This window comes from Camellia sinensis, chromosome 12 (genome assembly GCF_055761805.1).
Source record: "Camellia sinensis isolate YWXY chromosome 12, ASM5576180v1, whole genome shotgun sequence".
Classification (NCBI taxonomy): domain Eukaryota; kingdom Viridiplantae; phylum Streptophyta; class Magnoliopsida; order Ericales; family Theaceae; genus Camellia; species Camellia sinensis.
This window is the reverse complement of record NC_138972.1, coordinates 130083690-130098288: the sequence shown is the minus strand read 5'-3', so window position 1 is coordinate 130098288 and position 14599 is coordinate 130083690. Positions and strand designations below refer to the sequence as shown.

Below are 14599 nucleotides of genomic sequence, written 5' to 3'. Positions count from 1 at the left end.
TACCCAAACCAAACCAAATTAAAATTCTTTTAACAAACCAATTGGGTCTCATACTCCACTAAGGAGATATACTCCAACAATTCTCCCCCCATCGACTTAGGTGGAGACATCAACCATACCCGCCAAAATTTGACACTTCAAATGTTTGTCCCTCGACAAAGTCTTAGTCAACATATCCGAAATATTATCATCCGGTGTGACACCCGAATGTTTTAAATTTAACATTACGATAAATAGAACTCAGAAATTAAAAATAAAAATAAAAATAATAATAATAATAATAATAATAAATAAGTATATATATACATGTAGTGATAATAATAATAATAAATAAATGCATAATTTAGGAAATTGGAAATTTTATGGTTAAAGAAATACGTTGTGAAACACTACACATTAAATATTTTGCTAAGTGGTACGTGGTGATTGATAGTTGGGTAGTGAGGTTTTTAAACGTGAACCTAACTTATCATTATACGTAATTTGTAGGAATCATTGTGGATTACCAAAGAGGATAGTAACCCTTTAAACTTATAACTCAAATTCTCAAGACTTGGGTTGGTTCTCAAGACTTGGGTAAGTACAAGATAAGGCCCTTGAATTAAGATCAGAGTCAAAGTTTATGAGTCGAAGTAAAAGTAAATCAGAGGAGAATTGAGAGATGTTGCCACGTATACGGCTAATTGCTTGGGCCTCACACCTTATTAAGTATAAATAGAGAAGTGAAATTAGTTACTGAAGCACAGAAAGAAGGTGAGCGTAGGAAACGTAACAAGTGAGGCTCTGAAGTGCGAGGAAAATAGGGATAAATTTATACTAGAGGTGAGTTATATTATACCTTAAGTCTTCAAAATGTATTTTATGTATGTTTTGACTTACCAAAATCTATTTTATAAAAGTTATATTTTATTAGTATATTAATAAAAGTTATATTTTATAAAAGTTTCAGTTACGTGGTTTATTTTCTGAACTCTATTTGTTTAAAAGGAAATCCATGGATATGTTTGTTTTACTTTTAAAGAATATTTGGCTATAACCTTATATGAAAATATGTTTTGTGAGTACTACCACGGAAGTCCCATGCCTTGGGGGACTTAAATAACCATTGGCTAGTGTTTGACCACTTTGTGGTCCAGTGTTTGTCATGGATCCATTGACCAATGTAGTACTTGTCACTTAGTGATGTACCGTGGTTATAGTGATTATTTCAGTTTCTGACACTTAATTAATTTGTGTATTCGACTCAACTCAATTTATAATGTTTCAGCTTAAATAAATATCCATGGCCATTTTGTGCCCCTCATAGTATAATATTTCTCACTCTGCTGTGTTCTTATAGCTTTTACCCCTTTCAGGTAACGAGGTTTAGCTGGATCAAGATGAAAAATGAATCACTATGTTATTTTATTTTTAAGATTTCTATCTTTTATTATTAAACTCTGGTAATACAGTGAAATTCAAATGACTATGTTTTATTTCCTTTTAAATAAACAGTTGGTACCCCGTTAATTATTTTAATTTATTTAATTTATCCGTTTATGCTGTGACTACAAAATTATCCGAATTACATTATTTTTATCTTGTTACGACGCTGAACCTTTGAGTACCGGGTTTGGGTCGTGACAAAAGTGGTATCAGAGTAATGGTTTTTTTTAAATAATAATAATAATAATAATAAATAATTAAATGAATAAATAAATAAATATAGTACAAGTTTTAAAATTTTATATAATTTTCACATTATTTACAATTAAAAAAAAAACATATATGTATTAAACTTGCATTATTTTGTATTATGTGGTATGTCTAACGCAAATAAACCATGTTATCTGTACGTCTAGGCTAAATTTTCTTGTGTTGTAGGACATGGCAAACCTATTGGAGCTATTCTGGTACGAGCCCCCAGAAGCTCATCTCCTCCCGAACCAATTAGAGGGCTGGGGTGACTCAGAGAGTCTGGTCAGGCAAGCCCATCCAACACTTGACCATCTCATGGAAAGATCCGTTATTTACAGGCTGACCCCGATGAGGACTTATTATTCTGGAGACTTAGCCGAGGTAGCACTCGTGAAAGGTACATAGGACCGACCCACGTTGTTGGCCTTGCTCCGAACATAGAACCACCACATTTTCTGGTCGCACCTCTACTCGTAGGCTTTGCAGAGAGGAGGGGACCAGCATATCCTAGTAGCTACATTCCCACCACGACACCACCTCCCCAGCACATTGTCTATACCCCAGCTGTGGACTTTACCGACGGTGCATCATACCTGGAGACACTGATACGGATTACTGGACGGGAATTCTGGGGTTATGATCACGGTACTCCTGTTTACATGGTTCAGGTAGTATGGAGCTGCTTTGGAGTTGAGCTTAGTGGGTGGAAGTTTGAGTCCATCATGTAAAGTGAGTTTCCGGGGTTGTTTCATGGACCAGTTTTCCGAAGCCAGTTCTCCTGGTGGCCTAATGGACCATTCTAGATGTCTGACCAGAAGACCTTTTTTGTGAGCTGACCACGAGTAGTCTAATCTTTTTGGTATTAGTAGGATTAGACATTAATTTGTGATCGCTAGACTAACGCCCTATGTATGGTAACAATGATGTATATGGTATTAATGTGGTAATATTAACATGATGGTAAAACTAATATGTTATATATGAATGTGATGACATTAATAGTAAAACTGATATATTATATATGAATGTGGTGTTAGTATTATATCAAAATTGTATCAATATGACGTCACGCTTATATCATTTTACCTTGTGATAATGGCCAACGAAGGAAATGAAAACGGATCATCAGTCAGTGGTACCATCCCAATGGAACAAATCATGGAAAAAACAGTAAACAACTTTTTGCAGGCCTTGCAAACCAACATGACCAATGGGGCATTAGAGAGACGAGAAGAATCGACTACGATTAAACAATTTCAGGATCTGAAGCCCACCATGTTTATCGGCAGTCCAAATCCACTAGTAGCAGAGGCTTGGGTTAGGGACATGGAGAAGATCTTTCGCGCGCTACCTTGCACAGAAAGACAGAAGGTGACTTCTGCCATCTTCACCTTCAAGGATGATGCACAAGAATGGTGGCTTCTTACCCTGGAAAAGGAAGATATTGTGACTTGGGCAAGATTTTTAAAAGTATTCTATGAAAAGTACTTTCCAGATTCACTATGGGAACAAAAGGCGTCAAAATTCATACATCTAAGGCAAGAAACCATGACAATGGCCAAATATGAAAGTAAGTTCACACAGCTGGCCCGGTTCGCGACATATGTCATTCCCACCGAAGCTCGAAAAGCTAGGAGATTTGAAGCAGGGTTGGATCCTGAAATTAAGGACAGGCTGGAGGTTCTGAAACTACCAACCTATGCGACGGTGGTAGATCGAGCATACATTGCGGAAAAAAGGATTAAAGCCTTGCAATCTGGGGAGCCAAGTCAGAGGAAGCGATTTTGGAAAAGAGATAACAGAAGGCCCGGTGTCACACCTCCCAAGAGAATAAATACGAGCACAACCGGTTCAACCGGTCCAAGCAATTAAAGCCCTGCAAACCCTAAAGGAGGCACCACTCCAGCTTGCTCTACCTGTGGACGAATTCATTGGGGACTATGCCATCAAGATACAAGAACATGCTTTAGATGTGGCCAAGTTGGCCATTGGCTGAGGAATTGTCCAATGCTTGTCCGCCCCTTTGAACCAGTCCGAAAACCCGTAGTACTTGAAGGAGCGAGAAAGGACCAAAAACGCCAAGGAAGAGCTTTTGCCCTGGTGCCTGGAAACCCAGAAGTTACTGAAAATGTTGTGTCAGGTACACTCTCTGTTTGTGGTCACTTAGTCCATGTTCTCTTTGACTCTGGTTCAACTCATTCTTTTGTTACACCACACTTTGCTACCAAGTTGGCGCCAACACCCGAACCCTTAGGATACATACTATCTGTGTCTTTTCCCTCTGGAAATTCCGCCCTTAGTACTGATGTATACAAATCTTGCACTGTATCTTTAAAAGGTGAAACCTTACACGTAGACTTGATACCCCTTGGCATTAGTACCTTTGATGTAATCTTAGGAATGGATTGGTTAGCTGCTAATCGTGCCTCTATCGATTGTAAAGCCAAAAAGGTATTCCTCAGGTCACCAAACCAACTTGAGCTTGTCTTCGAAGGAACTGGAGCCTGTCCCCCTCCCTGTATTATATCCTTCATAACAGCCCAACGACTGCTAAGAAAGGGTTGTTGTGGTTGTATCTGTTATGTGATTGATACTCAACAAGAGACCCCCACACTTGATACGATCCCCGTAGTTCTTCCGGATGTGTTTCCTGAAGACCTGTCTGGCACCCTAGTTGATCAGAAAATCGAGTTCACCATTGAAACCCAACCTAGTACACAACCAATCTCAAAGACCCCTTACCGCATGTCTATGGCAGAATTGAAAAAACTAAAAACTCAACTCCAAGAACTACTGAATAAAGGCTTTATCCGACCAAGTACCTCACCATGGGGAGCTCCGATACTGTTCGTAAAGAAAAAGGATGGTACAATGAGGTTATGTATCGACTATCGAGAGCTAAATAAACTCACCATAAAAAATTGTACCCCCTTGCCACGAATTGACGACTTGTTTGATCAACTGCAAGGCGCCCACGTGTTCTAAAAAATTGACTTGTGTTCTGGTTACCATCAACTAAAAGTCAAAACGGAAAGCATTGAAAAGACTGCCTTCAGAACCCGTCATGGGCACTACGAGTTCCTCGTCATGCCATTTGCCGTCACCAATGCTCCAGCGGCCTTTATGGACCTCATGAATTGAGTGTTCAAACCTTATCTTGACGAGTTCGTCATTGTCTTCATTGACGACATTCTCATATACTCCAAATCGCCAGAAGATCATGAACACCACTTGTGAAAAGTTCTACAGACATTACGTGATCACAAACTTTATGCCAAGTTGAAGAAATGCGAATTCTGGATCACTAGTGTACACTTCCTCGGTCACGTCATTAACAAACATGGCATTTCAGTTGATCCCCAAAAGGTTGCAGCAATCGTGGATTGGCCATGACCTACTAACGTATCAGAAATTCAAAGGTTCTCGGGCCTAGCCAGCTACTACCGGCGCTTTGGGCAAGACTTCTCGAAGATAGCTTCACCATTGACCCAGCTAACTCAAAAGAACACACGCTTTGAATGGACAGACAAGCAGGAACGTTGCTTCCAAGAATTGAAGGACAGACTCGTGACGGCTCCAATACTAGCGCTCCCCGTGGAAGCAGAAGGGTTTATAATTTACAGCGATGCCTTATACAATGGTTTGGGTTGCGTTCTTATGCAAAACAGGAAGGTCATTGCTTATGACTCTCGCCAACTAAAGACTCACGAAAGAAACTATCCAACTCATGATCTAGAATTGGCTGCGGTGATCTTCACCCTCAAAATCTAGCGTTATTATCTTTACGAAGTAGCCTGCGAAATCTACACCGATCACAAAAGTCTCAAATATCTGTTTACACAGAAGGAATTGAATATGAGGCAACGACGATGGTTATAATTTATAAAGGACTACGATATAGAGATCCATCATCATCCCGGCAAAGCTAATGTAGTAGCAGATGCATTAAGTCGAAAAATGACCAAAAGTTTGGCATGTACCTTCGTTCCTCGCAAGATCCATGGATTGCTCGCCAACATAATCGTGGAACCTGAGTTGATGGAAGAAATTAGAGCCTGCCAATGTAAAGATAAACTTTTGAAGAAAAAGTACAAGGAGCAAGGAAACACGCCTGATCCTGACTTTACAATAAGCAATGGGATGCTAAAATTTCAAAATCGAATTTGCGTACCCGACCTCCCAGAACTCAAGAAAAAGATATTGGTAGAAGCTCATAGCTCGAAGGATGCGATCCATCCTGGCAATGCGAAGATGTATCACGATTTGCGGGAACACTTCTGGTGGACAGGAATGAAGAAAGACATAGCAAACTATGTCTCCAAATGCCTGCAGTGTCAACAATTTAAAGTAGAGCATCAGAGACTTGCAGGTATGTTGCAGCCACTCCCCATTCCCGAATGGAAATGGGAGCATATTACTATGGATTTCGTGGTCGGGCTACCGCAATCAGTTTCAAAGAATGATGCAATATGGGTTATCGTAGATCAATTGACGAAGTCGGTGCATTTTCTACCAATCAGAATCATGTACTCCCTCTCTAAGTTCGCTACTCTCTACATTAAGGAAATCGTTCGCTTGCACGGCACCCCAGTTTCAATCGTCTCCGATAGAGACCCCCGTTTCGTGTCTCACTTCTGGAACAAATTACAGGAAGCTTTGGGAACCACTAGTTTAGCACGGCTTACCACCCACAAACTGACGGCCAATCTGAAAGGACGATCCAGACTTTGGAAGATATGTTACGTTTGTGCGTACTAGACCTCAAAGGTAACTGGGATGATCACCTACCTTTAGTGGAGTTTGCGTATAATAATAGCTACCATGCAAGTATTGGAATGGCACCGTACGAGGCACTGTATGGAAGACGATGTCGATCACCTCTGTGTTGGACGAAAGTCGGAGACAGAAAATTATTAGGCCCCGAGATCATGCAAGTAACGAGTGATAAAATTCAACTCATCCAACAACGAATTCGCACTGCCCAGAGCCGCCAGAAAAGCTATGCAGATACACGAAGACGAGACTTAGAATTTCAAATAGGAGATCACGTGTTTCTTAAAATCTCACCGACAAGAGAGGTAATCCGATTTGGGAAAAGAGGAAAGTTAAGACCACGTTACATCGGCCCATTTGAGATAGTCGAAAGGATTGGTCCTGTAGCATATCGTCTTGCGCTTCCGCCCGAACTATCCAATGTCCATAATGTGTTTCACGTTTCGATGCTTCATCGATATCTTCGAGATCCAGAGCATGTTGTCGATCATGAGAACCTAGAAGTTCAAGAAGATCTCTCCTAGGAAGAGCAACCTATACAGATTCTCGATCGTCATAATCAGATCCTTCGAAATAAAACTATACCCCTCGTAAAGGTCTTATGGAGAAATTATTGTGTCGAAGAAGCAATGTGGGAAACTGAAAGCCAAATGCGAGCCAAATACCCACACCTCTTCGAAAACCAAGGTACGTCAAGTTTAAGGACAAACTTCTTTTAAGGAGAGGAGAAATGTGACACCCGAATGTTTTAAATTTAACATTACGATAAATAGAACTCAAAAATTAAAAATAATAAATAATAATAATAATAATATATATATATATATATATATATACATGTAGTGACAATAATAATAAATAAATAAATAATAATAAAAAATAAATGCATAATCTAGGAGATTGGGAATTTTATGATTAAAGAAATACGTCGTGAAACACTACACATTAAATATTTTGGTAAGTGGTACGTGATGATTGATAGTTGGGTAGTGAGGTTTTTAGACGTGAACTTAACTTATCATTTTACGTAATTTGTAGGAATCATTGTGGATTACCAAAGAGGATAGTAACTCTTTAAACTTATAACTCAAATTCTCAAGACTTGGGTTGGTTCTCAAGACTTGGGTTAGTACAGGATAAGGGTTGAACAAGGGATAAGGCCCTTGAATTAAGATCAGAGTCAAAGTTTATGAGTCAAAGTAAAAGTAAATCAGAGGAGAATTGAGAGATGTTGCCACGTATACGGCTAATTGCTTGGGCCTCACACCTTATTAAGTATAAATAGAGAAGTGAAATTCGTTACTGAAGCACAGAAAGAAGGTGAGCGTACGAAACGTAACAAGTGAGGCTCTGAAGTGCGAGGAAAATAGGGATGAATTTATACTAGAGGTGAGTTATATTATACCTTGAATCTTCAAAATGTATTTTATGTATGTTTTGACTTACCAAAATCTATTTTATAAAAGTTATATTTTATTAGTATATTAATAAAAGTTATGTTTTATAAAAGTTTCAGTTACGTGGTTTATTTTCTAAACCCTATTTGTTTAAAAGGAAACCCATGGATATGTTTGTTTTACTTTTAAAGAATATTTGGCTATGACCTTATATGAAAATATGTTTTGTGAGTACTACCACGGGAGTCCCATGCCTTGGGAGACTTAAATAACCATTGGCTAGTGTTTGACCACTTTGTGGTCCAGTGTTTGTCGTGGATCCATTGACTAATGTAGTGCTTGTCACTTAGTGATGTACCGTGGTTATAGTGATTATTTCAGTTTCTGGCACTTAATTAATTTGTGTATTCAACTCAACTCAATTTATAATGTTTCAGCTTAAATAAATATCCAAGGCCATTTTGTGTCCCTCATAGTATAATATTTCTCATTCTGCTGTGTGCTTATAGCTGTTACCCCTTTCAGGTGATGAGGTTTAGCGGGATCAAGATGAAAAATGAATCGCTATGTTATTTTATTTTTAAGATTTCTACCTTTTATTATTAAACTCTGGTAATACAGTGAAATTCAAATGACTATGTTTTATTTCCTTTTAAATAAACAGTTGGTACCCCGTTAATTATTTTAATTTATTTAATTTATCCGCTTGCGCTGTGACTACAGAATTATCCGAATTACATTATTTTTATCTTGTTACGACGCTAACCCTTTGGGTACCGGGTTTGGGTTGTGACATCCGGTGTGAACCTTTTCAAGTTGTAACAATTTCAAATCTAACATATCACGAATCCAATAGTATCTCACATCAATGTGTTTTGATTTCGAATGAAAAGTGAATTTTTTACTTAAATGAATAGCACTTTGAGTATCACAATAAAGCACATACCTTTCTTGCTTCAAATCCAATTCTTGCAAAATTTCTTCAACTATAACTCTTCTTTGCAAGCTTCCGTAATGGCAATAAATTCAGCTTCGGTAGTTGAGAGAACAAAATATTTTTGTAATTTAGATTGCCATGCCATAGCTGCCCTTGCAAATGTCATCAAATACCCTGAAGTAGATTTCCTAGAATCAACATCACCAGCCATGTCAGAATCCGTAAACCTATCCAGCATCGTCTTACCATCCCCAAAACGCAAACATACCTTTGAAGCCCCTCGAAGATATCTTAGAACCCATTTTACCGCTGCCCAATGTTCTTTACCCAGATTAGAGAGAAACTGACTCACCGCACTAATAGCGTGAGCAATATCTGGCCTTGTACAAACCATGACGTACATCAAAGAACCAACCGTTGAAACATAAAGAATTTTCAGCATCTCTTCCTTGTCTTTCTCACTTGTAGGACATTGATTCGAACTAAGTTTAAAGTGACCCACAAGTGGACAACCAACCGACTTTGCTTTATCTATGTTGAACCTCTCAAGAACTTTCTCAATGTAGCTTTCTTGAGACAATTAAATCAACCCCTATTTGCGATCACGAACAATTTTCATACCAAGTATTTTCTTTAAAGGTCCCAAATCTTTCATAGTAAAGGACTTGCTCAACTCCAATTTTAACCTGTTAATCATGGTAGAATCTTGACTCACAATTACATAAAGCAAAAGAATAATAAATTTACCATTTGAAAATTTTTTCACAAACACACAATGATCCGAAATGGTTTTAGAAAAACAATTATTCATCATGAAAGAGTCAAATTTTTTGTACCATTGTCGCGGGACTTGCTTGAAGCCATACAAACTTTTCTTCAATTTGCAAACAAATTTCTCTTTCCCTTTTTCCGCAAAACCCTCCGGTTGCTCTATGTAAATTTCTTTTTCAAGGTCACCATGAAGAAATGCAGTCTTCACATCAAGTTGCTCAACTTTAAGGTTCATATTTGTGGCAATGCCAAGTACAACCCGAATAGAAGACATTTTCACAACTGGTGAAAAAATCTCATCAAAGTCAATACATTTCTTTTGCCCAAAGCCTTTCACAACAAGACATGCCTTGTACCTCAGATTATTGCCAGCATTCTTCAATTTAAAAACCCACTTATTTTTTAGAATTTTCCTTCCCTTAGACAACTTCACTAAATCATAAGCGTGATTTTCAAACAAGGAATTCAATTCCTCTTTCATGGCCTTTTTCCAATCACCTTTCTTTGCATGCTCAATTGTTTCTTGGTAGCTCTTAGGCTCCCCTTGATCGGATATCAATACAAATTCATTGGGAGGATATTTTCTTAACAGTTGTCGGTCCCTTGTAGATTTCCTCAACTTAAGTTGTGGTGGCAGTTCTTAATTTAGATGCTCTTCCTCAATTTCTAGCTCAAGTTCATTAGGATTAGTATCATCTTCTGCATCTTCAGTAGGTGGCTGCACATCTCCCCCATTTTCATCATCCATCGAAGATAAAGGAGATGGATCTATGCCTATGAGATCACTTCTTTTTGGCTCCGGTTGATCACCTTTGCCAAAGTCTGTAATTGTTTGGTTTTCAAGAAACACAACATCGCGGCTTCGAATGACTTTCTTGTCAATCGGATCCCACAATCGATAACCAAATTTATTACGCCCATAGCCAAAAAAAATACATGGTCTTGACTTGCTATCAAGCTTGGACCTACCTCTCATCGTTTGGAATGTAAACAAATGCTCGGCAACTAAACACTTTCAAGTGCTCATAAGACACATCTTTACCGGTCTAAACTCTTTCGGGAACATCACCATTCAAATGATAGAAATGAGACAAATTGATCACGTCAACCGCTATTCTCATTGCCTCACCTCAAAAGGATCTTGGCAATTTAGCATGTGAAAATAAACACCTTATTTTTTCCATAATAATGTGGTTCATTCTCTCGGCAATGCCATTTTGTTGAGAAGTCTTCTTAACTGTCTTTTGGTGCCGAATATCTTGGCTACGACAATACTCATCAAATGGCCCGATGTATTCATCACCATTGTCTGATCGGATACACTTCAATTTCTGTCATGTTTCTCTTTCAATCATGGCCTGAAAATGCTTAAATTCATCTAGAACTTGATTTTTAGTTTTTAGTATAAAAGCCCAAACTTTATTTGAATAATCATCAATAAAAGAAACAAAATAAAGTGCACCACTATGTGTTCTAACTTTCAAAGGACCACAAACATCCGAATGAATCAACTCCAAAACAGTTTCTTTTTTAGAAGCAGCATTTTTATGAAAAGAAACTCTATGTTGTTTACCCACCAAACAATGAACACAAGTTTTAATATGTGTACCTTTTAAACTGGGTAGAAGCTCTTTATTGAACAAAACTTGTAGCCCCTTTTCATTTATATGGTCGAGCCACTTGTGACACAATTCGTAAAAGTATCATCTTCAAGTGCATTAACAACACCTTTACCAAATTTTCTTTGTATCGAATAAAGTGCACGAGTCTTCTTGCACTTAGCCACAACCAAAGAACCCTTTGTAAGCTTCCATATTCCATCACCAAATTTGTTGTTGTAGCTTTTATAATCTAACTTCCCGGTAGAGATCAAATTGAAACGAATGTTAGGAATATACCTCACATTTTTAAGGAACAACTTGCAGCGTAAATTTGTTTCTAAGCAAATATCACCCATGCCAATAATCTTGGACAAACCTTTATTACCCATTCGAACAGAACCATAATCTCCTTTGGTGTAGGTAGTGAAGAAATCAACTCGAGAAGTCAAATGAAAAGAAACACCAGAATCAATCACCTAATTGCTCTCTTGGCCCACAAAATTGATACAATCATCTTCACAAACGACCATGAGATCATCGGTAGTAATCGCCGTTGTGTCTTCTTACTTCTTATTCATACTTTTTTCATGCATTTTCTCATTATTCTTGAGTTTTCATCATTCCCGCTTCATGTGCCTTTTCTCATAGCAGTAATAGCACTCAATCTATTTCTTTGAAAAAGAATCATCTCTTGATTTGTCACGGCTTTGATCACGACCATGAAGAGTCTCATCCCTCTTGTTTTGCGTCGGCTTCTCACAACAAATGCTTCTAAATGAGAGGAACCCGTTGATTTTCTTCTAGTTTCTTCATTCAACAAGCTACTACTGACTTGGCCGATTGTGACAACTCCATCGGGTGCTGAATTACTAACTGTCACAACCAAAGTCTCCCAACTTTCGGGCAAAGAACTAAGTAGCATCAAAGCCTGCAACTCATCATCAAAAATAATTTTCATAGAAGCAAGTTGATTAACAAAACTCTTTATTTCATTTAAATGTTTCGAAATAGGGTTGCCCTCTTTATATTTTAAATTAACCAACTTACGAAACAGAAAAGCTTTATTTGTAGCTGATTTTCTGTCATAAAGACCTTCTAATTTTTTTTCCATAAATCATGTGCTGAAGTTTTAGTAGCAACATGATAAAACACACTATCATCAATCCATTGTCGGATAACACCAACGGCTTTTCGATTAAGCCTCTTCCATTCATCATCTTTCATATCATCAGGTTTGTCACTATTACCCTCAATAGGCCCATACAATTCTTTACAAAATAATAGGTCCTTCATTTTAGTTTTCCAAGTTACCCAATTGCTTCTATTGAAGCTAGACATACGACCCACATTTCCCTCCATTGATTTACACAAATAATAAATCCAAATAAACCGTAAACTCTGATACTAGTTGTTAGGAAAAATATATGATTCCCCACAAGTAAATCAATCAATCGGAATAAAAACTAATGCGGAAAAATTAAATCAAAAGCAACACAAAAATTTTACATGGTTCCCTCAATGTGAGGTACGTCCACGGGATCGAAATTCGATTCTACTATCAACTAAAAAGTTTTCAAACGATTACAAATGAGACACAAATAGTCTCACAAAATCACCCTTAGGTGAATTCCAAATAATCACAAATAAATAAGAGGAAAGATCTCACCAAATAGACAAACAAAAATTTTCGAAACAGAGTTGAAGAAAACTCAAAATAATAAAAAAAGTTAGCTTTGAATTAGAGATAGCAACCTCATCAACCAATCAAGCACAGTATTGACCAAAACACCAATTAAGAAATTCATCCAGCACAGTGACCGAGGATGAATCCATGAATATGGTTGCCGTTCTCTCTTTTTCGAAAAAAAACCAAAACAATACCAAACATATCTCTTAGACTTTTATTCAAAACCCTAGTTGCTACCCAACTGAATATTAAATACTCATTGGGCCTCCAAAAATTAGATATAATATATAAAATATATTATACCCAAACCAAACCAAATTAAAATTCTTTTAACAAACCAATTGGGTCTCATACTCCACTAAGAAGATATACCCCAACAAAAAAATGCATTGTCTTGACTTGCTATCAAGCTTGGATCTCTCATCCTTTGAAATGTGAACAAAAACTCGACAACCAAACGCTCTCAAGTGCTCATAAGACACATCTTTACCAGTCCAAACTCTTTCAGGAACATCACCATTCAAAGGATAGGAATGAGACAAATTGATCACGTCAACTGCTATCCCCATTGCCTCACTCCAAAAGGATCTTGGCAATTTAACATGTGAAAGCAGACACCTTATTCTTTCCACAATGGTGCGGTTTATCCTCTTAGCAACGCTATTTTGTTGGGCAGTCTTTTTAACTATCTTTTGATGCCGAATACCTTGGCTGCGACAATACTCATCAAATGGCCCAATGTATTCAATACCATTGTCTGATCAGATGCGTTTCAATTTTTGCTTTGTTTCTCTTTCAACCATGGCCTGAAAATGCTTAAATACATCTAGAACTTGATCTTTAGTTTTTAGTATAAAAGTCCAAACTTTTCTTGAATAATCATCAATGAAAGTAACAAAAAAAAGTGCACCACTATATGTTCTAACTTTTAAAGGATCACAAACATTCGAATAAATCAATTCCAAAGCATTTTCTTTTCTAGAAGCAACATTTTTATGAAAAGAAACTGAGGGTGTGTTTGGTTTGTGTTTGTAGAGTAGTTTTTGAGATAAAAAATACGAAAACTTGTTTGATTTGTCTTTTTTCAGAAATGAATTTGAAAAATTATTTTGGGGAGAGAGTTTTTAAAAAAGTAATTGATTTGATGTGTACGAGAGAGAGAGTGATTTTGGAAAGTAGGTAACTAAACAAAATTTTGAGATTTTTTTTAGAAAAATTTGTTTGGTTTGATTACTCTTGAAAATTTGTTTGTAGAGAATTTTTCCCAAAAATTTTTCGGAAAAACAAACCAATTAAGGCCTCTATGTTTTTTACCCACTAAACAATGAACACAAATTTAAGATATGTACCTTTCAAACCGGGTAGAAGTTCTTTATTGAACAAAACTTTTTCACTCATGTGCCCAAGCCGTTTGTGCCACAATTTGGTAGAAGTATCATCTTCAAGTGCATTGGCAACACCTTTACAAAATTTTCCTTACATCAAATAAAGTGTACGAGTCTTCTTGCACTTAGCCATTACCAAAAAACCCTTTGTGAGCTTCTATATTCCATCACTAAATTTGTTATTGAAGCCTTCATTATCTAGCTTCCCGATCGAGATCAAATTGAAGCGAATGTTGGGAACATGCCTCACATCTTGAAGTAGCAACTTGCAATCTAAATTTGTTTTCAAGCAAACATCACTCATGCCAACAATCTTGGACAAGCCTTCATTATCTATTCGAACACACCCATAATCTCCTTTGGTGTACGTA

The 14599-nt window shown here is 37.3% G+C and overlaps 2 protein-coding genes across 2 annotated transcripts; both read left to right on the top strand.

The window, feature by feature from the left end:
- The first annotated feature begins 2772 nt into the window (after positions 1-2772).
- On the top strand, positions 2773-3549 carry LOC145803869 (uncharacterized). The gene has a single exon (XM_082897249.1). It carries the CDS (start codon positions 2773-2775, stop codon positions 3547-3549), a length of 777 nt encoding a protein of 258 aa, XP_082753375.1.
- A 135-nt stretch (positions 3550-3684) lies between these two features.
- LOC145803868 (uncharacterized) lies at positions 3685-5448 on the top strand. Its single transcript, XM_082897248.1, has 2 exons — positions 3685-4553; positions 5097-5448. The coding sequence occupies exons 1-2, from the start codon at positions 3685-3687 to the stop codon at positions 5446-5448; spliced, it is 1221 nt and encodes a 406-aa protein (XP_082753374.1).
- Positions 5449-14599: the final 9151 nt, after the last annotated feature.

Bases quoted from the DNA above. Each gene is read 5' to 3' on its own strand.
- LOC145803868 (XM_082897248.1), top strand. From the start codon at position 3,685: ATGCTTGTCCGCCCCTTTGAACCAGTCCGAAAACCCGTAGTACTTGAA. The intron at 4,554-5,096 runs GTTATGTATCGA...AGAAATTCAAAG, and splicing joins AAAAAGGATGGTACAATGAG to GTTCTCGGGCCTAGCCAGCT.
- LOC145803869 (XM_082897249.1), top strand. From the start codon at position 2,773: ATGGCCAACGAAGGAAATGAAAACGGATCATCAGTCAGTGGTACCATC.